Source organism: Poromitra crassiceps (assembly GCF_964638095.1).
Source record: "Poromitra crassiceps genome assembly, chromosome: 10".
Taxonomy (NCBI): Eukaryota; Metazoa; Chordata; class Actinopteri; order Beryciformes; family Melamphaidae; genus Poromitra; species Poromitra crassiceps.
In genome coordinates this window covers 2,187,484-2,211,970 of record NC_139631.1, presented here as the reverse complement: position 1 = coordinate 2,211,970, position 24,487 = coordinate 2,187,484, and the positions used below count along the sequence as shown (strand labels likewise).

General features: G+C 45.5%; 1 protein-coding gene across 1 annotated transcript in view; it reads left to right on the top strand.

Moving 5' to 3' along the window:
* The window catches only part of galnt9 (polypeptide N-acetylgalactosaminyltransferase 9), a gene marked incomplete at both ends in the record, with an annotated part of 124,001 nt that overhangs the window by 1,377 nt on the left and 98,137 nt on the right, over positions 1-24,487 (top strand). The window contains one exon of the mRNA XM_083644032.1: positions 12,952-13,132. Coding sequence (XP_083500158.1) covers positions 12,952-13,132 — 181 coding nt within the window. The remainder of the gene's footprint in view (positions 1-12,951; positions 13,133-24,487) is intronic.

Below are 24,487 nucleotides of genomic sequence, written 5' to 3'. Positions count from 1 at the left end.
TGAGTTTTGAAGGAGATGGCTCTGTAACAGAAGGACATACTTATATTTCATTACATGGCCATTAGTGTGTGAATCCTTTGGGACACATTTGGGTCTCCTCGGCGGCGCAGCATCATTTAAAGCAGGTTATATATGACTCCATCTGACTCATCCAGGCCTGTTGTCAAAGTCACACACGCTTACTAATTTGGCTGTTATTCACACAGAGATTCTTCAAGAGTGTGACTTGACTTCCATATAGGAAATAAGTATTTTCAAATTGCATCAACCAGTCGTAACATAACACCGCATCAGTGTTTACAAACTAACAATTGAAGCAAATCTTTTACCAGCTCAACATTCATTTAAGCCATGTGTGGTGTGTTGTCACGTATACTGCCATGTCTTGTATGAAAACCAATTTGGAAGTGAATAGCTCCTCAATTCAATAAATCAAAAATAAACCAAGTCAGTAGTGAGGTGGCAGTGTCTCTCCAGGAGATGCAATGCATTTACATATTGTTTGCAATTGACAATGCATGTAGCCTACTTCTGTTTATTCATTTTCACAGCTGCTTTTCTACCAAGGATACTTCTCTTGAAAACGTCACTTGATTCTAATCTTTGAATCGAGAATCAATTTAACAGAAGATAATAATCAATGAGTGATGCAAACAGCTACATCCTTGGCGAATGAGTTCTCCTGATTGTTGTTGACTCTCTAGTCTAGTGTCTCTGTACTGTCGTCATGGGGGAGGGGGGGGGGGGGTTGGCATTCAATTTAGGTGTATTTTTTATAGCTTGCTGCTCGCTCAGAGGATGCCAAGCAAATGTTTCACATGCAGATCCTTAGTGGCTCACCCTCAAGTTTATAGTATAGTGGCTCCTCATTACCTACAACATTGCCGCAGCTACTATTTTTTCCTCGGCTCCACAAAACAGACTTTACATAATAGTGACAATGCAACCATTACGCTGACATCATAACACATCATAAGATACTATTTGGCTAAAGTTGTGATTCAAAATGTTCTGTTTTCTTGTGTGATATGTCTAGGGAGTAAATTCCATTCATGCATGGAGTCAATGCTGCTTTTTGTGTGTGTGAGATTGCATTCGAGGGTCTTGCACTCTTGCTGTGGAAAACACACGTCGATGGGAAATAAGTAAGGTTTTTACTGCCTCATAGCACAACATAACCATAGGGTTGTTGACCAATTACCAGTGACTCAACAATCAAGGTGTTGAGATTTCTGCCTTTCAAAAGTCAAAAGTCGCTTTGCGGCTCCTACTCTGTCTTGTAGCGAAAACACAGCCGGTGGAGATTCAAGACACTAGCAATCTGCCCTCATTGATTTCAAACAAGCACAGAAGTTGGGTGATGCAATCTCATCCATGCGGATTATAGTTTACTTTTAACCGCAATTTGTCCCCTTGAAGCCTGTTAAAACCCTATTTCAAAACTGCATTGTGCTTTCATTCATGGAAAGTGTTCTTTCTGTAGATGTGTGGTTTTAGCCCGACAACAGGTCGTGATGTGCAAATCACCCGGTTTGTCTGTTTGCTCAAAACAAGTTGAGGGCGGTTCACCTGAAACAATGTAACTTTGGATCGTTTTCTGTGCGATTGCTTCCGTGTGATCTTGTTATTGTGCCTGAGATTTGGCATCCGTTTGTATATGAAAGAGGGCCACTCCGTCACTTTGACTTAATATGTTTTGCATCTGGGATCCAGCCAGCCAGGTAAAAAGTACAATGCATCGCCATCCTCCCACTCAAGATGGCTTTATTGTTTCCAGTGTGAGGGACTGTGCGACTGAGCCAATCAACCCTGTGTCGCTGATGGGCGTCCGGGTAGTGTAGCGGTTAGATTCCCTGCCTACCAACATGAGGGTCGCAGGTTCGCACCCACGTGTTACCTCCGGGCTTGGTCGGGCGTCCATACAGGCACGATTGGCTGTGTCTGGGGGAGGGAAGTCGGATTGGGGGTATGTGCCCTGGTCGCTGGACTAGCGCCTCCTCTGGTCGGTCGGGGTGCCTGGTCGGGGGGGAAGGGAACTGGTGGGAATAGCGTGATCCTCCCACACGTGCTACGTCCTGCCGGTGAAGCTGTCCCTGTCAGGTGTAAAGAAGTGGCTGGCAACTGCGCATGTGTCGGAGGAAGCATGGTGCTAGTCTCGGCTCTCCCCAGATTGGCAGAGGGTGGAGCAGCGAAGTACAACTGGGGAGAAAAACGTTCCATTCTGTAGAAAGAGATTAGTGCCAGCAGAGGTTGCATAGCAGATATACATATTTGGGCACAAGGGGCTCAGTGGTTGTTAGTACTGTTGCCTCACAACAAGAAGGTCGTGGGTTCAAATCTCTAGCGGTAGGGGCAGTCAGGACCATTATTCCACGTTGAAAACGATTAACCACGTTGTTGCTTAAAGTGCCATAAGGCTCAATGGCCACAGCATTGTGCTGTGCTGTGGGCTTCAAGGTATTTGTGCTTGTATGAGTTTGGACATGGATATAGACTGCTGACTTGTTGGCGAAGGCGTACATCCGCGATGCGGTATTTCTAGTTTTTCTCAGCCTTGGAGGAGGCAGTCTCATTACTTACCCAATGTGTGTCTCAGCTCAAACTGAACTAAGAAAACCACTTGAATTGCACTATTTCAAGCCATTGCATTTGATTTCAGAGTGTGCCTTAAATGACAGTTTCTGCTTTGTTTTGAATCAGTGGTTCAATACGAGCATTACACATTCTAATTTATGCAGTTCAATCATGATCTCTGCTGCCTGGCGCAACTCTTTTTCCATACAATTCAGGTCAAAAAAACAACAACAATAAAATAGAAATCTATTGGGGTTCCGTGATTTTTCTGCGACAGCGGCAATATGGACCCCGGAGTGCACAGAGGCTGGAAACACTCACTGGCTGTCACAATCCCTCCATGATTTGTCTTTAGCTGTTTAATGGCACACTTAATTATATCCCAGGTCGCTGCCCCTTTTCCTAAATCGTGCGCAGACCACAAATTGCATTCTATGGCTACTGGGAATGGCTACGGTCGGAGGACCCGGCGTGCCAATAACTATTACCATGTCCGGCAGCGATATGAAGTAATTGCTCATTCCCTCTGTCGTTTATTGCCTACCAATGGCGTGCCGTGGGAGTAGCAGCAAGGTCCAATTAGATTTGAAGGACATAAACAAGTCTCCGAATTCTTCTTTTATGGTTTCTGTGACGGACGGTCACCTGGCTCCCGACAAGGAAAACAACAGTCGAGCCTTCTCGGCAGCCCGCTACCGCGCGGAGGCAAGAGGGTTATCAGCGGCAGTCCTCTGCTGCGTGAGCCGCCATCTTTGGATAATCATCTGAGGGGGGTTTTAAGCTTGTCGTTAACAGGCTTATGAAGCGCAGCTTTGACCTTAAGTAGTGCATTAGAAGCAGAAAACATCTCCTCGCTGCAGCTTACCTGTGAGCAGCTGAAATGAGGAGTACCGTACAGAAACCACATCAGCTCGCCTCTTATTAGACATAGATATTCTTATTAGAGTTTGACTGATGGGTTTTTGAAGGCCGATACCGCAATATTTTTTGGATTGAATCTGCGGCCAATTTGTCTTGACATTTGACCATTCTCACGTCAAAACATTGTAAATATTCCACGTTTTCCCAATAATGTTATTCTTGGCAGGGTGTCCACTGGTTTCAATGGACTAATTTCATTGACTAATTGTAAATTAAGACGTAATTTACAGAAAGTGTTATCGGTTAATTAAATGCATACATAACATATGAAAAGGCAATAACATATAATTGTCAGGTGTCGCTATGGTCAAGGAGGAGGAGCCTCTTTCATATCAGAGGTGGATGACACCACAATTGGCTAATGTCATCTGATCTTCATATCGTCCTTATTGACAAAGCACTATGGGTCCACCACTCGCTCTTAGAGGTCATTGTAATGGATCAGTCTCAGATAAGACTCTATAACCTTTGTTGCACGTCCTCCTCCTCTCTCTCCCCTTCATATTCTGTCACTCTCTGCAGAAATTCCCCTGGCTGCTGTGAGCAAGCGAGCGTGCTCCTACGCAGCCTGCTTCTCTGCCCAGGCCCTGGCATGTGTTATTGTCTCAGCTCTCAGCACTGTGTTGTCTCACGGTCAGACAGAGGCTCTTGTCATCAGCCATGCATGTCACTGCTGGCCCTCCTCCTCCTCCTCCTCCTGCCTCTGCGTAGGTGCTGATGGGATGGCAGCCTCACAGGCCCAGCTGCAGCAGCAGATATGCGCCTTATCTATAATGCCCAATTATGGCAAAGCAACCAATGTTGTTTATATGCCAAGTCCGCAGGGGGCGACGTCTTGATGAGGAATGAGGAACGTCGTCACTCTCTGTCTCCCCCTCTCACTTCCTCACCAACACATCCTTCATGCTCCGACTGTCTGATACATATCGCTGTCAGTGTGTGTGTGTGTGTGTGTGTGTGCGTGTGTGCGTGTGCGTGTGTATGTGTGTGTGTGTGCTGGTAGGGATGGCAGGGACCCCTGGATGAATGTGCCCTGATGAAATGAAATATATTCAAATCGTGCGCAGCCTTGAGGAATCACAATAACGTATTCAGCGCGGCTCACCTGACAATCAGCGCTCAGCGCCGGCCAGTAATGAAATGCCAATAATCGCAAATTTCACACGGAGCCGGCGTTGGCGTTATTGACGACGTACTGTAGGCCCCACAGTCACGCAATGATCTGATTACTTACTGGCATTATGATGATGACATTCTACTACGCAGGGAGGGCATGCGGCAAATTTGCTCATCTTTATCATGAATGACACGACTGTGTATGGAATTGATTTGATCGTGTACTCTTTGGTTGACTTCCAGATAGAACACAAGTGTTTGAAGCTTTCTTAACCCATAATAACTACCGGTAACCATGTATTGCAGATATATTCTATTCTATTCTATTCTATTCGCAGATGTAAATTCACCTTCCACATCTTCAAAAGATGCATTGTGCCAGTAGCTCGGACAATAACTGAGCTAATGATGCCCCCTCCAGAAAACACACCTTCAGTCCAATAAAGCACTTTGTAGAAAAAGTCAATAGCAGGGAGGTAGAGTTGAGTTTCAGGAGGCTGAGCCGTAGTGAAATTATGGATTGGGTCTTTAAAGAGTGTGGTGCAGGTAAAGAAAAGATGAATTTATAGTTAGGACTCAAGATTCTTATGAAAATACCCACAGAAAACAAAAACAAAATTAAAACATGCCCCCAGGGCAGAACTATGGAGAAAAAGGTGCCATTCTAATGCACATGCTCAAACAAAATGGCATCTGTGCAGATAACACCTGTGACGTCACTCAGGCTACTGTACTTACTGAACAATAATAATAATATACAGTCAATGTGTACAGCAGAAAACGTACAATAATTATCGTATTTGTATGATAATTATCGTATTTTTTATGATAATTTACCTCTAACAATGACCATTTTGAACCTCTGGTACAATCATTTCAACACTGCCCAGAATGCATTTCGGCACTGAAGCAGCAGAGAAAACTCTGCGCTGCCATGTTTTCCCCGCAAGGCAACTATTAAGTTTCTGGTTGTTTGGGCTCTATCTATGGTTAATATGGTACTTTATGAAGTTTTAATAGTTTCAGTAGTGAAACATAACTGGTACTAAAACTAGATTACCCCCAATATGCAATCGGTTTTTCAAAATAACGCCTATTTGGAAATATAATTTGGAGAACTATGAGACCGCACAGCCGACCATCTCAGCTGATGTAAGCCGGCTCCAGAATGGTCTCAGGCGGATAAGTATATCGTTAGAGACGGACGCAAGTGGCGCTCGTTGGAGCTCAGGAGGAGAGGAGTTTTAACTCCAGAGGAGAGGAGTTTTAGCTCCAGAGGGGAGGAGTGTTAGCTCCAGAGGGGAGGAGTTTTAGCTCCAGAGGAGAGGAGTTTTAGCTCCAGAGGAGAGGAGTTTTAGCTCCAGAGGGGAGGAGTTTTAGCTCCAGAGGGGAGGAGTTTTAGCTCCAGAGTGGAGATGTACTACAGCGAGCGGCCTCTCCACGGACGGACAGGCGGTCGGCGTACGGAGGTAATGATCCGAGGGAACGTTTATTGTTATTGTTTATCAAAAACGTCACAGGTGTTATTGCTCAATTTGCGGGTTTTTATGTGCGCGTGCCAGATGCTTCACAAAAACCAGTCTAACTGCAGCTACAGTAAAAAATAACAAAAGAGAATCCTAATTGCTACATAAAAGTCCCGCATATGAATGCAAAGTGGTCTCTAACCTGCACCATGCTCTTTAATGGGATATATTGAAGCTTAATGTAGCTACCTGACTACACTAGGCATTCTAACACATTCGAAGCTATTGGCTTTTATATGGAAAACCAATTCATAATGATGCTGGATAACGGCGAGGTCTAAAAGTGACCTGTAGGATATTGCATGTCTTGTGCTATTTATGCTCTGAAGCTCTTTAAGTGAGTGGTGTGCGTGCATTGTGAGCTCTTCCACAGTACAGTACAGTACGACCTTCCGCAGTTTAGAGATAATCACGGGGGTCTAGTGCATGGAAGCCATTCCTAAATCAGAGTTGTTATGAGCCCACTGCCATCGTGAGTGGCACATCCAGACTTTATGCAGCCCTGCTCTCAGCTCTCAATATTTCATAGATTTGTTTTGGCCTTTGAAGCCTTTAAAGCGAGATTGCTGAACCCTCCTCCTCCTCCAACCATCAATATTTAGAGCAACACTGCATCACTTTGGACATGCCTAAATCCACTTTGGCTCGTAAATCATTCACCCAAAAATGGGGGCATCTCCGAATTTGAGACTCTATCTCATAAAGGCCATATCAGATGCTTCCTGAAGGTTGCTCCATAATTGATTGCTGTTAGGGCTTTAATGCATCATGTCACCGGGGTTTGGACAAATGGATTGTGAGGGACGAGTGCACAGACGAACGTATAGTAGAACGCAGCATGGTGCGGATTCTGTATCATGTCGATTGATTGATTGATTGAATTTATTTGACAAATAAATAAAAAAATACAATACACCAACAAGCATACAGTATAAAACAATTCATCAGGATATCACAATAAAGTCGCTAAACCTATTTCCATTCTGGTCCTGATGATAGAGAAGACCTTCTTCGTTGTGTGTTCTCTGCTTCAGAATCAGATGGGACTGAAGCCTGAGTGTTTACAGTGGAAGAAGCAGATGTTGGAGTGTAATTGCTTCATCCTGGGATAATGAAGGTTCTAAGATGCTGCTTGCAGCGTGGATCTCACATAGGAAAAACATGTTCATTCAGTTTAGTCGAGCGCCACTTTTGCTTGATTTGACCTAGTATTTGTTGTATTTTTTCTTATTCTAGTCATTTTTCTAAGTTCCAACCGGTTCTCATTGCATAATGGCAGGTCATCTGTTGAAGGCGTCTATCAAGTAAATGAGCTTGTTGTTCTCATTCCTTCACTTGGGGTTCTGCCATCAAAACACAACACTCCATTTGGTGGCTGTTTTGATACAAAGTGCCTCCCTGTATCATGGGTACATGCATTTTTTACATGTGCGGCAGCCCCATCGGGAATAGAGGCTCATCCTTGCAAGGATGCCAAGATTTCTGTATTTATTAAAACGTTCTCTTTGGGTTTGTAAGCAATAGGTTTTTGGAATAAATAAATAAATGTCTGATTAAAAAAAGGGGGCATTTGGGACTTTGTTTTTCTATTGGTGGGGTATTTATGAATATTCAATGTTTCCATCACAGGCAAACCACAAGAGATAATGGGCTCCTGCTATGCTGTGTGCATTATTAAGTTGTTACACTGTTTGGTTCTCTGCTTTTCTCCATGCACATTTCGGGCTCCAGGACAAAAAAGGCAAAAAAAAAGTGGAGAAAAACATGAAAAGATGAATCAGCACCAGGCAGAGCAATATAACTCCCACAAATTGTCCTCCCAGGCATGATCAAAACAGGATTTTTTTTTTTATCCGCAACAAAAGACCTGTAAAACTTTCCAGTTGACAATTCTAAACAGCATTGATTTTGCTGCAGTTTGTCAGCAAGGTCAGAAATAGAAAGTTCCCAATCGTAGACCCGTTTTTTACAAAACCCTGAAACTTATGCTCGTCTCTCGGCTCACTGACAATATCCGCCACCCCTCTCATGCGATAATGGAACTTCCTTCAATCAGCGGAGCAAGTGCTCAGCAGGGGGTTCGGAAGCAAAAATAACAAGGGGACCAGAAAACAAAGCTGACAGATTGTGCTGCTACCAAGACGCACGCAGAGACAGAGTGGCCCTCCACATTTCACTCTCCGGCCCTGGAGAGTGTCTGTGTTATTGTGTGACACACCGGAGCCATGCCAGATGGCCCTTCTGTAGACGTGAACCCCACCCATCCTTGTCAGAATGCCACCACAGGGGGCGTGCCAAATCCCCGTCCCGTGGGACAAGCCAGTTTGCAACCATTCAGCTCCAATTACAAATCTCCAGTAGCAGCCGAGGATTTGAGGCCGTCCAAATATGGTGATTACTCTGCCGCTCCTGGAGGAGGCGACGCTGAGAGCTGAGCTCTTCATTAGTATTCACTGTTTACTTGCAGTGTCTGTGTGTCCATCTGTTGACATGACAGAACAGAGGCGGGCGGCTCGATTCCTCTTCTGAGGCCACACTGGAAGCATGTCTGGCTGGCGTAACAATTATCCGACGTGATCCTGCATTTTCGCACACAACTGACGGAGTTTTAAATAGTCGAGAAAAGTTCTGATCCTCGTGGCGAGGCGGCAGACAAAACAACCAGAAGCAATCAGAAGTCAATATGAGCCACCATTGCTAAGATAAACCCTTTGAAGTTGTGTCAGAAGAACTCCCTTCAGCGATATCTGTGAAATTCACTTTTATTTGAAGGCTGAATTCTTTGATCAGCTGAGATTTCTCTCCCCAATTTTCTTTCCCCCTTTGTGAAAATGTCAGTGTCACAGCAAGCGGGTAATGATCTGTTAAGTCACAGTGATGAGTTAGTCACAGCAAGTGAGTAATGATCTGTTAAGTCACAGTGATGAGTTAGTCACAGCAAGCGAGTAATGATCTGTTAAGTCACAGTGATGAGTTAGTCAGAGCAAGCGAATAATGATCTGTTAAGTCACAGTGATGAGTTAGTCACAGCAAGTGAGTAATGATCTGTTAAGTCACAGTGATGAGTTAGTCACAGCAAGCATGTAATGATCTGTTAAGTCACAGTGATGAGTTAGTCACAGCAAGCATGTAATGATCTGTTAAGTCACAGTGATGAGTTAGTCACAGCAAGTGAGTAATGATCTGTTAAGTCACAGTGATGAGTTAGTCACAGCAAGTGAGTAATGATCTGTTAAGTCACAGTGATGAGTTAGTCACAGCAAGCGAGTAATGATCTGTTGTTAAGTCACAGTGATGAGTTAGTCACAGCAAGCGAGTAATGATCTGTTAAGTCACAGTGATGAGTTAGTCAGAGCAAGCGAGTAATGATCTGTTAAGTCACAGTGATGAGTTAGTCACAGCAAGCATGTAATGATCTGTTAAGTCACAGTGATGAGTTAGTCACAGCAAGTGAGTAATGATCTGTTAAGTCACAGTGATGAGTTAGTCACAGCAAGCATGTAATGATCTGTTAAGTCACAGTGATGAGTTAGTCACAGCAAGCGAGTAATGATCTGTTAAGTCACAGTGATGAGTTAGTCACAGCAAGCGAATAATGATCTGTTCCGTCACAGTGATGAGTCATTTTAACACCTTAAGTGCCATAGCCGAAATAATTCGTCTTACATAATCCAACGCTTAAGTGCCAGAGCCGAGTTTACTCGTCTTACATAAACATTTTTTTTTTTTTGACGCTGGGACATCAATCAACAACTTTTACATCTTCGAGATCACTATTGGAGCAAGATAATGTGTATAATCTATTTTACCGACCCACTAAGTGTTGACAGTGCTCCCCCAGACGACCGAAATCAAAGAAAAAACTGCCGCGGGACCAAGCCGTTCAAGGAAATGCCGTGGCGATTTTACAGTAATCCACTTGTCTTGCCTGAGAGCGGCCGCGCACCGGCAGCAGCACACAGAGAGCGGAGAGCGATTTGCAAAATAGATCATAGGTGAAACACACTTTGAAACACCTCAGAAAGGCCATAATCAACATCTGCCCATCGCCCACGCATTCCCCGGCCCATCTTGACTCGCACAAGGAGCGTCCGCACGCAGGCAAGCAGGCAGGCAGGCACACAGGCAGGCAGCAGCAAAAGCGCTTCTGACACGCCCGCTGTACAGCCAGGAGGAAGGAGGAGAAGACACACGGAGGGAGGAGTTTGAATGAGAGGGGTGTTTCCTGTTGTTATGGAGGAAATTACTGTTCAAAACTATTGTTTAGAATGTCTGACGGTCTTACTGATGCCAAAAATGAATGGTTAAAGTGACTGTTTCACAAAAAGCCATTTATCTCTGAATAAATTTCCAGACGCTGAAACCATGCTGTACTCAACGGCTAATATCTACATAACTACTAACTCTGCAAACTAACTCTTTTAGACAGAGAAAGCACACATTCTATTAGTTATTTTTAGATGATTGGTGTTCATGAATTCTTAACAGAAAAGAATCCTCGGCTGTTGCTAAAATGAGCCAGAATCGTCAAAAACACCCCTGGCACAACTTACCTACAGGAATGAAAACATGGCTGGCATTCAATGTGTTAATACGAGCGAGGGCTAATTTAAGTCCAAGACATTCAGTCCGCTAGTGATTACAGTCGTGATCGACCAGAGAGACGTCACATGACTGGGATGGCCGGCACCTGGCTCTTATTCACAGCAAAGCATGCGTGTGTCTGTCTGTGTCTGCTGATACCTTGTAGGGCTGTGAATACTTCACTGGCCTCACGATTCGATTTGATTACGATTATCGATGCATCTCGATGCATCTTCAATCGCTCATCACTTTTTTTCCCAATACATGATTTATTTTTTCTCACTTTCTTTTTTCTCACTGTGTGGCTACTTTTAAAATAAAAGTGCATTTGGAATTGCATTGTATTATGAGCCAAATAAACAACTGCATGTACTTCCATTATATTTGATTTGATTATTTTTATTTTTTATTTTTTTAACTCATTGAGTGCCAGCCACTTTTGGAAAACGGATGCTCCCAGTGCCAGCCCTTTCAGAGCGTTTTCAGTGATTTCTCGAGGCCCACAGAATATTGTGTGATATTACTATGTAAACACCGAACACGCCCAAAGAACGATGAGACTCTATTGTATCATCAGCAAAAAAAAGTTTATTGATATCATTTTCCGTTCTTTAGTTATCAGTCGGAGAAGATAGGTTGTTTTCAGCAAAAACAGACGTTTCAAACTAGAAGCTGAGATAATCAGCCTTTTGTGAAATTAAGCATTTTAAGCACATCACTGACTCTGAAGCTAATATTTTCTGATGTAGTGACACCTCAAAAATAATTTCCCTCAATAAAACAGCGAAAACAAAGGAATTTTGTTTGGCAAAATAATATTTTTTAGCTGCAACCAGCAGCGCTGGCCCCTGCTGCGCAGACCCTACACCTTCTTGCTGGTCTTGATTTACTGCTGGTGGGCATCAGATATTCTAGCTTGTGTTTGCCAACCAATCTGTCCATCGAGCCTGCTGTCTGGGTCAGTGTTGTATGCTGCCCTGCGTGCCCCACCCCCCTCGGCTGCAAACCCCTCCTCCGTGGGTGTGTCTCTGGTGGCTCTGGTGCCTCTCTGCTGCGTTTGCTCTGCACTGAAAACCCAGCTTTTTCACAGCGTTCCACCGTTTTTGTCGCCCGCTCCCAGCGCTTCCAACTGAGAATAATAACAACTCCACAACTAATCATGTGGAGGAGCTATCGCAGCGGAGACGGAGGGGCTCAATTGTGGCAGCAGATTGGCTGCTGCAGGCACAGCTAACGTTATGCTTCATGCATATCGATGCATACCGATGCGGTTTCCGTGTCCCTACGGCTTCTTCTGTTTTTTTCCTCACCTTTCTCTAATCTGGAGAGCACTGTCGCCACCTAATGGGTCCGTAAAATAGCTTTTACACATTCAACATCCCCCATACTTTCACAGGAGATGCATCAGGCTTTGATCCACGTCCCACCGTCAAAAAACGCAATTGACGACTTTAGTTGTCATTGGCACTCTACGTTACTATTTCAATTGACGACTATAGTCGTCATTGGCACTCAATGAGTTAATAATCGATTTTTGACATTTGTGAATCGATGCAGAATCGTGCACGTCCGCATCGCGATGCTTCTTATAATGGATTATTTTTGACACCCCTAATACCTTGTAGTCATTCAGGTGTTCTTTGTGGACTAAAAGGACGTTCACTGGAACAAACACTATTGGTTGTATGTAGCATGTGGTACAGTACATGATAGATAAGACCATTCACTCAGGAATCAAACCCTGCTTGAATGCAAAATGTTGAGGTCGATTTCAAACCTGATTTCTCACAGCCAATTCCACCCTTGCAAGATATTTTGTGTGTGTGTGTGTGTGTGTGTGTGTGTGTGTGTGTGTGTGTGTGTGTGTGTGTGTGTGTGTGTGTGTGTGTGTGTCTGACCTCCAGCTGTATACTGTAAATTTAGAAGTCTCAAATGTAATGTTTGCCTTCACATTGCTGCATGCCTCGTCTCGGCTCGGGGACGTCTATGTCCGTGTGGGTGTTTTTGCATCTCTCCCCTTGACAGACAGTGTAATGATGCCCTAAGGATGAGCCCTGCTGCTCTCAGAGCTGCCATAGAGAGATGGGCTCACACACACACACACACCGCTGCAGAATGTCTATCAGCTGACCCGCCATACATGCATGGCCTCTCCTCTCACCTGTCTCTCCCCTCTGTGTGTGTGTGTGTGTGTGTGTGTGTCTGCGTGGGTGTGCAATCCTCCCGGTAGGCTTGGCAAAGCCCATGGGGCTGGTGGAGGGGCCCGGGGGTCTCGGCCAGGGGGGAGCTGCTGCCACTCTGGGGGAGGACAGTCACGACGCCGAGGGCAAGTACGAGGAGTACGGCTACAACGCCCAGCTCAGCGACCGCATCTCCCTGGACAGGAGCATCCCAGACTACAGGCCCAAAAAGTAGGTCCCACTGCTGTCTCCTCTTTACACCTTCTTCTTTGCCTGTTTATATGCCTCCACCAGCGATAGCTGTGGCCGCAGGTATTATGTTTTCAGGTTGTCCGCCTGTCCGTCTGTCCGTCCGTCCGTCCGTCCGTCCGTCCGTCCCATTCTCGTTAATGCGAGAACTCCTTGAGGGAATTTCTTCAAATTTGGCACAAACATCCACTTGGACGTTTGGCCATAACTCAAGAGTTCATACGCTAATTAATGTATGACAAAATGTCACACAAATGTCTTAATAGTCAACTTTATTGTGACATCATGGCTGACCCCTCAGACTGTAACCCATATCTAATTTAATGCCTGTTTAACTAGGACTACATTTCATGTAAATTCACTGCCTATTTAATGTCCACTGAACACTCCTCCACTCATGTACATACAGTAGTGTATATTTGATTTGATTGCACTTGCAACGTTGTGATTGTCTTGAGTTATCTTTCTTATTTCTTTATCTCTGTATATTGACCTGACCGCTACGCTGCATACACACACTAAGACAAATTCCTCGTATGTAACTTGCAGACACCAAAATAATTTAAATTTTAAGTTGACCTACTAATCACATTAATTCTATTGATTTAGACCCCAAGATACTTGTATGAGTCCACCCTCTTCACTCCCTCTCCCTGGATAACAAGCAGGACAGAGGGTCTCCTGTTCCTCTGGTCGTTCCACCACAAGCTCATTGATTTTACTGATATTGAGCCTCAGGTGATTGTCGTTGTACTGTGTGACAAAGCTCCCTATGAGTCCTCTGTCCTCCTCTGTCCTCTCCTCCGTCTCTAAGTGATGACTATGAGTCCTCTGTCCTCCTCTGTCCTCTCCTCCGTCTCTAAGTGATGACAGCATGTTTCTCACTGGAATCCTGTCAATATAGTATGTCAATAACTTCTCTTTTGCCAAAAGAAAATACACAGATGCAGCCATCTAGAATTGCCGCCTGGTCTGTGAACAGGTCCGTGACAGGGCCCATCCAGATCCATGGCAGATTAAACAAAGATAAAACAGAAACTTAACTTAACTTAAAACCAATTCAACCTCTTAATAAACTTAATAAACTGAAACAAGCTTTTTTGGCTTCAGTACTCCCTTTCCCTTCTTTCTGAGTCCAAGTACTACCCCCTTTAGCCGACTACAACATTTTGCTTAGAAGACTGCAAGATAAAACCATAGATAACCCAACTTTTGAAGAAGATAACATTACAAAATAAGGAATGGAGTGAAAGAGCTAGTATTAGTGCCTACTGAGCAGATTTATTTTAACGTTTCATTTATTTGGGAGTGGCAATTCTGAATGGCTGCCACTGTAATACCGTTTATTAAATTATTAATTAATTATTCAGTATGTACATTTTATGAGTCACTCTGGACAGACATGGATGTAAACTACAACTTGACTTGTTGGCGACATACAACCGTGAGGCAGTTATTTCTACTTCCACTCTGGGTTGTGGATAGAGAGAAGCGTCTTCTAGCTGGAAGTTGACCAGTTTGGTCCTTGCACTGTGTTCATCTGTGTTGAACCCTCTCTCCCTCGCCAAGTGGGTCACCGCATTAACCAGTAGAAATGTCACCTGCTGGCCAATGCAAAAATGAAAGCCAACCACCATAAAATTAACAGATCAACGTCAAATGAATGCTGACCGCTGGGAAATGAACGGCCACCAGCAGGTGATGTTCCGGTGCACCTGGTGCTGCACGATGTTCATTTTGCTACCGGCAACACAAACAGACCTTTCCTCATTTGCATATGATTCCCTAAGTACCGCCCCCTTCCTTGTCTTGAGTCAGGCAGCAGTGCACTCTGGCCAGCAGATCAGACTGTGGTCATACTGGTCAGCTGCCTCCCAGGTATGAATGTGTGTGTGTGTAAGTGTGAACAGGGCGCTCCTGAAAAAGAGAGCATAGCTCTCAGTGAGACTCCCCTGTATAAATAAAGTAAAACAAAAAAGTGGCAAGTAAGATAGCAAGAGTACAGTTCAGTAGTTTGAATCACATATCCAACAAGCAGGTGCTTAGAAAAGCTTTGACCATCCGTTCAGATAGTGACTATCCTCTTGGCTCAGAGTACAAGCTGTTACCATCTGGCCTACGTTTAAGTGCCGCGATGGCCATGACAAACAGGTAGAAAATACCTTCATCCCTGTCACCACTCAAGCCTTGAATACTGTTGGCAGGAGGAGGTAACTGCTGTTGTTGTTGATTAGCCCCCCACCGCGGTGATGGTGATGATGATGATGATGATGTTGATGATACAGAAGACTGTGAGAAGCATTAATATTGAAAACAAGAAATAAAAAAGTATTAATATTGAGGTATGGTATTATATTTGTAGCAATGATTTGCATGGAATGCCGATGTCTTCATGGGTTATGGTACAGTAGATACTTAGGTGTCTATGTAAACTGTTGTATGTTTCTGTGGCATATTGTATGTTTTTTATGTTATATGTGTTTATTTTATTTTATTGTTGCTGCAGCGCAAATCGCCCACTTGGGACGAATAATAAGAACTCTCTCCTCCCCTTGGCCCTTCGGGTCACTCAGCCCGCAAGGAGTCGCATGAAAACTGAAAAATTACTTTAGACGTAATCCTGATAATTGTCATAGACTGCCAGTTCATAATGTAACAATAAAATACATTTTAGTGTATGTGTGCTGAATACGAAAAAGTCCTGTGACTTTGAAAATACTGCTTACATTTCATACATACAACAATATCAGAGCACGCCAAAATCACCAGTGTCTGAAAATACCCTCAGACTTCAAGGGGTTAAATTTCTGAAAGAGCAGTCTTAACTCATTGAGTGCCAGCCACTTTTGGAGAACGGATGCTCCCAGTGCCAGAGTTTCAGAGCGTTTTCAGTGATTTCTCGAGGCCCACAGAATATTGTGTGATATTACTATGTAAACACTGAACACGCACAAAGAACGATGAGACTCTATTCTATCATCTGCAAAAAAAAGTTTATTGATCCCATTTTCCGTTCTTTAGTTATGAGCCGGAGAAGATAGGCTGTTTTGAGCAAAAAGACACTTTTCAAATTAGAAGCTGAGTTATTCCGCCTTTTGTGAAATGCAGCATTTCAAGCACATTCACTGAGTCATCTGGTGGGCATCGGATATTCTGGCTTGCGTTTGTCAATCCTGTCCTGCTGCCTGGGTCTGTCTGGGTGTTGCGTGCTGCTCTGCGTGCCCCCCCCCCCCCCCCCCCCCCCGCCCCGCCCCGCCTCGCCTCGCCTCGCCTCAACTGCACACTCCTCCTCCTGTCTGTGGTGGCTCTCTGCTGAGTTTGCTGTGCGCACAGTGAAGGGACATCGACATCCTGCTTTTTTACAGCGTTCCACCGGCAACGATGCTTCCAGTTGAGAATAATAACAACTCCACGGTGTGGATGTGCGGATGTGCTGTCCGGCTCAATTGTGGGAGCAGATTGGCTGCTGCAGGCACAGCTGCAGTAACGTGCTTCAGCATATCGATGCATACGGATGCGATGCGATTTCCGTTTCCATAACGACTTCTTCTTTGTTTTTTCCTTGCCTTTCTGTTATGTGGAGAGCACTGTCGCCACCTAAGGGTTCTGTAAAATAGGTTAGACACATCCAATAGCTATAATATTTGTACATCAGAGGCAGAAGGCTTTGATCGACGCCCCACCGTCAAAAAACGCAATTGACGAACATGTCCGTCCTTGGCACTCTACGTTACTATTTGAAATGACGAACATGTCCGTCCTTGGCACTCAATGAGTTAATGGTCGTTTGAAATAAATATTTATTTATCTTATTAAATATTTAGATTGCGGAGCTACAGCTGTGATACAATGAGTGGGGAGTGCTGCGTGGGTGGTGCTGATGCGCGGGGGCGGGGGGGGTAATCAGGGCCGCCAGTGGCGTTTCTATCACACGGTGTCAGAGAACAATGGCGACAGCCAAAGAGGAAATCTTGACGGCTGAGAGAGAGGTTTCTGTGAGCTTTAGCGGGGCGGAAAACAAATCATTTTCATCCACGGCACTTTGTACCGTGCTCCCTTTCACACCCGGAAAAATTAGACAAGAGCGGAACGAGGAGGGAGGAGGGGGGAGGGAGGGAGGAGGGGGATGAGGTGGGAGAGGGAGGGGGGAGGTGGGGAGTGGGGGAGTGGGAGGGAGGGAGTGGGAGGGGGATGAGGAGGGAGAGGGAGGGGGGAGTAAAAAGGAGCTCGCTAATTAATAACAGTTGAGAGTGCTTCTGGAATGGAAGGTTTTTAGGAAATTACTTTTTTAATATATTGACTAATTCCACTTTTTTTTTTTATGTTTTACAAAAGGCAAGTGAGTCTCGGGGGTTTGCTAAAGCGTCTGTTTCCAGGTTCTAAGTGGACTTTGTTATGTCGCTCCTGTGTGTGGATTTGATACTTTCTCTAACCTTGTATGTTATTGGGATTCCTCTACCTGGGTATTAATGCGTCTCGTGTCAGTTTGAAACACACAAGAAACGAAACGACGGACAAACCCGTCTTTATTAGTCACAAACGACCGTCTTTACAAAGGTATGCACCCACACGTGCACGGCGGCTTGCACACACACACACACACACACACACACACGCACGCACACACACACACACACACACACACACACATGCTCCTTATCACATGGCGTTGTGAAATTGATCCTCCGCTTTTCTCCCATCCTGGCTCATCCTTCTCCATGGGCAGGTCAGGAGAGTTAGGTAGCAGCTTTGCTCGCAGTGCCCGGCGGGCGACTTCCTCTCAGCCGTCACTGGTCAGGCCATGATCTTGTTAGCATGTTTTTAGTGGGGGGTTCATATTGATAAGGAGGGAACCCCCCAGGGGAGCACGGGGAGAACATGCAAACTCCACACAGAAAGGTCCTTTTCACGAGATAACCCACCTGGACACTAGGCACCGAAGGTATGGGGAGGCACACCCCCTCCAGTGCCAAGGCGGAGGCTCTTGGCAAACAAGAATTGTTTGTACTTTCGTGAGACAAGCATTAGCCTGTGCTCTGGTAAACATGGAAACGGGTCATTTCAAAGAAAGGAAAGGCCTCGACATGACAGCTAACCGATAGCTACACGCGTGATAAAGACTTAGCACATTTGCTGCGGAGCACAATGGAAATCAATACGCCGCAAATGCACTTTAGCTCGGTCTCCTTCTCTGCGTACGTCATGGAAGTGGCACCTTGAAGAGGGAGACATAAAAGCTGGACCAAAAAGAACTTTGGTCTACTTGCTGACGTCCGTCTGATTTCTGACTTGGATTCAGTGCTGCAGGACTGCTGACGTCCGTCTGATTTCTGACTTGGATTCAGTGCTGCGGGACTGAAAGTGCAGGGACCAGGCAGGCACTCACTGTCTAATGGGCTTTTAATGAACGGGAGTCGTTGCTCAGAGAGATCTTTGATGACTATTGACTACAGTGAAGGCAAGGCCTATCACCACCATCGAACATTTCACACGTTCTTTCTCTCTGATATTGTATAATATTGATCCCCCCTCCCACCCCAACCTTTTCATCTAACTATAAAGTGAGGAATCTGTGTGTGTGTTTGTGTGTGTGTGTGTGTGCGTGTGCGTGTGCATGTGCGTGCGTCCGCGTGTGAGACCATTTTTAGCCTAAACGTAACTTCGACTGCATTAGAGAAAGACTGGATAAAAGGAAGTGATATAATTAGTGATATTTACCATATCAACTACACAGACATACAAAGATTGTGATTTAATGTATAGCCTACAGCCTGCATTGACCAGGCAAACATGTCCGCCGAAGTGGGTTGGGGAAACCGTGAGTTTGAACAAACTGCTTTATTTAGTGTTTTTACCCGTTTTAATTACGGAGAGCGGGTGTTGGAGAAGGAGGCGACCTCGTACTATAATTAGACTCTCAGAAAATACCTTGTGAAAGACCAAAACTGACCTAACCTACAAACAAGCACCACCTCACCTCCAAACTCCATTGGAGAAACAGGAATTTTTAACTACAAGGCTTTATATTTAATCTGTGAGAATATTTATCTTGCAAAAGGAAATAAATCATAATCAAATTGCTACAGCTTCTTCTTCTTCTTAGATTCTGTGTGTGTGTGTGTGTGTGTGTGTGTGTGTGTGTGTGTGTGTGTGTGTGTGTGTGTGTGCGTGCGTGCGTGCGTGCGTGCGTGCGTGCGTGCGTGCGTGTGTGTGTGTGGAACGTCAATGACGCATTTCATGACTCGCTCTCTGCTGCCTACCACCTAGTGGTTGGGCAGTGGTGTCTATGTCAGCAGCTGCATTCAGATAAATGCTGTCAGGGCGCCGGGGGTGTGCGCTCCAAGAAGCTCAGAGTCTTTATTTGTCACATGTACAGAGATACCAGGTAAAACATGCAGTAAAATGAAGGGGATGCTCAGTTACTGTATACAATATTTATATTTAATATGTGTAAAATAACAATAAGATCAGTAAATAAACGAAGATAAATAAAGCACAATCATACAATTACTAGTGCAAGATTAAACTTGTGTATACTAGCTGAATACCCGTCCCTGTGTGACTGGCCAGACCTCGCTCACAGAGTTGGCATGCAGCCCCTCCTCTCTCTCCCCAGAGGGTTTTCATATAGTCCACTTCACTGGCTGATTCAAACTACGCTCACCTGTGTGCTGCTCCACTCTGGAGCTCTCCATGGTGCTGAACCTGTGTTGATGCATTCTGGCCACTAATTAGCCATTTCTGCCCATTTAGTCGGCCCTAATTAGCTAATTCAAAAATCCGACTCCCTTTAGGTCACGCACAGGGGTGCTCTTTACACTTCGTGAGAGATTCAGCCCGATCGCACGTGAAATGGCATAGCTATGGCCGAACACAATTCTGCTCACTCACTCACAGACGTCACCTCACATTCTTATTATAGGATACAAATCTTAATATCCACAGAGTCACACACGCCCTGCTAAGTTAAACTGCCTGAAAGAGTGATGAATGAGGACACACAGGAGCACACGGACCATTTTTCGCCATACATTTATTTGCCACCTGCTACAACTGGCTGACTCCTCTGCTCCAACTTTCCCTTCCGCTCCGCTCCATTCACTGTCACACACACTGCTCTCTCTCTCTCTCTCTCTCTCTCTCTCTCTCTCTCTCACTCTGCACTCTCCTATTCTCTTAATGAACTTTGAATGGGGCGGGCAAACAGTGCTCTGTGCAGTAGCGGGGGGCGAACAGGCACTGCACTTGTAGGATTTAAAGCCCCTGAAAACCCAAATACACAAGCTTCAAATTCTAATTTAGGGTCTTACATGTATGTGCATAATAGTAAGCATCTAAAAGTATGAGACATTAGCTTCAATCCAAATCCTAAATATTGTCATTTCAGTTTTTGTACTGTTCTTGATGTTGGGTTGAAGTGGGCGTGCTTATGCTACAGACTTATTACACAAGACCCGTGGACCAATCAGGCTGAAGTGCTTCTACCCTGCAAAAAAAGAGGAAAAAAACACATCAGAATGTATCAAGCTGTGCAGCACTGTGGGAGGGAGGGGGGAGAGAGCACTGGGAGCAGACACGCCTCCACAGTTTCAGAGCAGAGAATACTGCTTAGTTTTTCATGATTTTGAAACCTAATTTTATATACTTGGCGACGTTTTTAATTGTTCAAATTTGGCTGGGTGGTTGATTGACAAATTTTTCTGCGGTGTGACACACTCAAAACACATTTATTTTTGATTTCCAGGGGCCTTTAAACCTACCTGCCTGCTGCAAAAGCCGATTCATAATAATTATAATTACAGTCTCTCAGTACAGTTCAGATTGGTCAGTTCTCGTAACCTGGAACTCGCATTCACCGCCCGCCATTCTGTCCTCCTCTCCATCGCCCTTCACTTCTATTGGTGACATTCTTAACCGAGATACGGAGGGACTTTGAAGTCGACTTGGCATCGTGGTGACTCAGGGCATCGCCATGCGCCATCTTTTGGGAGGCGTAGCTACAAGAACAGCTCATTGAGCTGTTAAGTTTGCCGAGGAGGACCAAGAAAAAAGAGGCACGGAATGAAACGAAAGGTTCCACTCTCATAAATCCCAACGTGTTGATAGAAAAATTCAATTTAATGTATCTAGATGTCTTTCACCCTGCAGCCCTCCTCGCCCGAGAGGATTCTTATTTCAATTACTGTAATCGCAAACGCCATCTCTGTTGTGTCACTTTGCCCGAAGCTTGATTTATATTACGTCAAAATAGCTGTTAGAGCGCAAACTAAAGGGAAGCACAATGGATGCTCTGCTTCCCGAGGAACGAGGACCTCTCTCTTCTTCCGTTTGTCTCTCTGTGGAAAGGTGATAACCAGAAAGGAGGAGTGCACGGGGTGAAGGCCAGAGAGAAGCAGGCTTGAATCATCTCCCCTGCCTCTGATCCTGCAGGATGGGTTCGCGAGGTCCCCGCGGTGTCCATTTGTAAGCAGGGGCTCCTCGCTGCAAGTTGTTGCTCCTTCCGATGCTCGAGTTTATCTCGGGGGGGCCCGGGGTGTATGGGGGGGGGGGGATGTGGGGGTGGAAATGACAATGCCAAACGATTAACTTTCGGAGAAGAGCGCCCCCCCCCCACGACTGGAAAGTTGCCTCTCTATGCTTCCTGCCGCCGCAGCAGGTCGCCCGGAGGTTAATGTGAAATCTCACAGAGAATAAGAGCGGCCCAACGGGGGCCCGAAAGTCAGACGGAGCGGGGCCCCGGCTTTTTGCGGGAGGAGGCGGACACGGGGGGGCGGTGGGGCCGGGGGTTGGAGGAGGCGGAGACGGGGGGGCGGTGGGGCCGGGGGTTGGATGGAGGCGGAGACGGGGGGGCGGTGGGGCCGGGGGGTTGGATGGAGGCGGAGACGGGGGGGGGGCGGTGGGGCCGGGGGTTGGATGGAGGCGGAGACGGGGGGGGGGCGGTGGGGCCGGGGGTTGGATGGAGGCGGAGACGGGGGGGCGGTGGGGCCGGGGGGTTGGATGGAGGCGGAGACGGGGGGGGCGGCGTGATGGGAATAAGTCTTAATCTGGCGCTCTGTTTCTGTCAAAGCTTGTTCCAGGTCAAATTATGAGCGGCCCGGCCAGTGAGCTCAGTCCCATTACAAACAGATGAGTCGATCGCTCATCCTGTTACGGCCTTACACGGCTTCCCCCGCTCCCGCAGACAGGTACAAATTTAAGGTTGAGCGATGCCCCAAATTGGATCCAGTAACTAGGGCAACGGAGCTACAATATCACTTTACCATCTCGCCGCCGCGGAAACGCAGCCTCAGGACCACGTCGGCTCGGCTAGAAGCGACGGGGGGGTGCCTCGCCCCCCCCCCCATCCCCCCTCTTGACTTTCACAAGACATTACTATGGTAATAGTCATTAAACGCGGGCCCGCTGTGAGACACGTAACAGGGCGGGACAAAAGATACATCATCCTGTTTTGCACGGTCGCCATCTCTCGGCTGTGGGTCGGAAGCAAAAAAAATAAATAAAAAAGAAAATCCCCCCTCAAACTCGCTGGCAGATTTGTCATTGTATTTATAGACCTGGCAAGGCTGATTGAGAGAGGCAATAGAGAACGCCGCGAGGGGAACAAAGGGAAGTTGCTGAGGGAGAGCAGGATCGCGCGGGGAGGGACTGAGATGATACAGTGGACGGGTTATCAATCAACACACTTGCGCGTTTACTCTTACGAATACAGAGCGGGAGGGAGCGGCGCTTAAGGTATAGATAGACGCGCGCACTATAGGCCTATACTCCATCATAAACAGGCGCTGTGCTTTGCTGTAGCTTCCCCTTTATTACCTCTCTTGTCAAATGCACGCGGGCTGATGGGAACGATGGATGATACGGCATGAAATTACGCTCGGAGAGTCCAAGGAAGGCGAGTGAGATGGGGGCTGCAGATTGTGAATCTGCACCAGCGAGGCTGAGATGTCGGTGCTTCTCAGCCGGGTTGCCTGCTGCGTTTTCCTCGGTTCCACCTTAAAAGCCAATGGCTCGTCATCACTGCCTCAGCCGGCCTATCAGGACTCGGCACCGTTGCCATAGCGCCAACGCTATATCATGCTTTCAGATGAGCATGATAAGAATAAAAAACAAAAGTTAGTGTTATTTTTTTTATTTTCACTAGCTCAGTATAATAACAACAAAAGAACACACGTTTAATTTTTGTTCATGTACGGTACTGTATATTATTTTAGACTAGAGCATGATTAGCCTTCTTAAACTTATTACATTCCATTTAGCTGACTGTTGCAAATAGCAAATAGTTGCAAATAGCATTTTTAATTTATTTGTAATTTAATGGTGTTTGTATTTGTTTTATCTGTTACTATGCAACAAATTTTTAATTTAACTTTCATTCGCTTAAATTTAATCTCATTTACTGTTTTATTTACAATGCAAATTTTTCATGTGAATTTCTTATACGCTTTGATTTTATCTGTACTGTAAACTGCTGGGATTGTTCATATTTTTAAGTTGGATAATGTAAAGAGGGGGCCGAACAAGATAAGCTATGGCTTCTTTCTGCCCCTTCTCGAACTATATCATAATGTAACTGCTACGTTTTCTTTGTCTTTGACTGTTCGAGATAAATAAAGATCAAATCAAAATCAAATCAATAATGTTGCAAATAGCACTGAGGTCATCAATATTAAAAGCCAGCAAAAGTGAGGAAAGCAGGGGGTCAAAGTCACAGTGGCGGTTGATGTGACAATCTTCCCTGTCCTAGAGTGATCGTGCACAATAGAGGAGTGCTGGCTAAAGAATATAAAAACTGTAGAAAGGGTTATTGCAAAAATCCCATTGACTGTGTGTTGCATCTAATTGTGATGTATTTCATTGCACCAAAGTCCCGCCTGTATGTTCTTGATTTCAGAATTAAGATGCCATCTGTTGTTTCACCCAACATAATTGGCAGTTTCTCTCGTGTCACTACTCATTGTTAGGAGGTGGGAACCTGCTAACACAGTCCAGTCTCTCTCTCTCTCTCTCTCACACACACTCACACACACACATACACACACACACACACACACACACACACACACACACACACACACACACACCAGCGCCTGCAGAGGAACCAGTGGCTGTAAATCGGTGGCGAGAGGAGGTTGTACCGTTAGCACCATGCTGGGATCCATCTGCTTTGTGGCCGTCCTTCTGCTGCACCGCACAACCCCGCGGCTGCTGCTGCTGACTCAAGCTGACCACCAGGGCCACCAGAGCCACCAGCACCAGCAGAGTTCAGATGGTTCACAGCAAGATGCCGATACTAAGTTTAATATCTAAAAATACAACACTGCTATGATGCCATGGAAA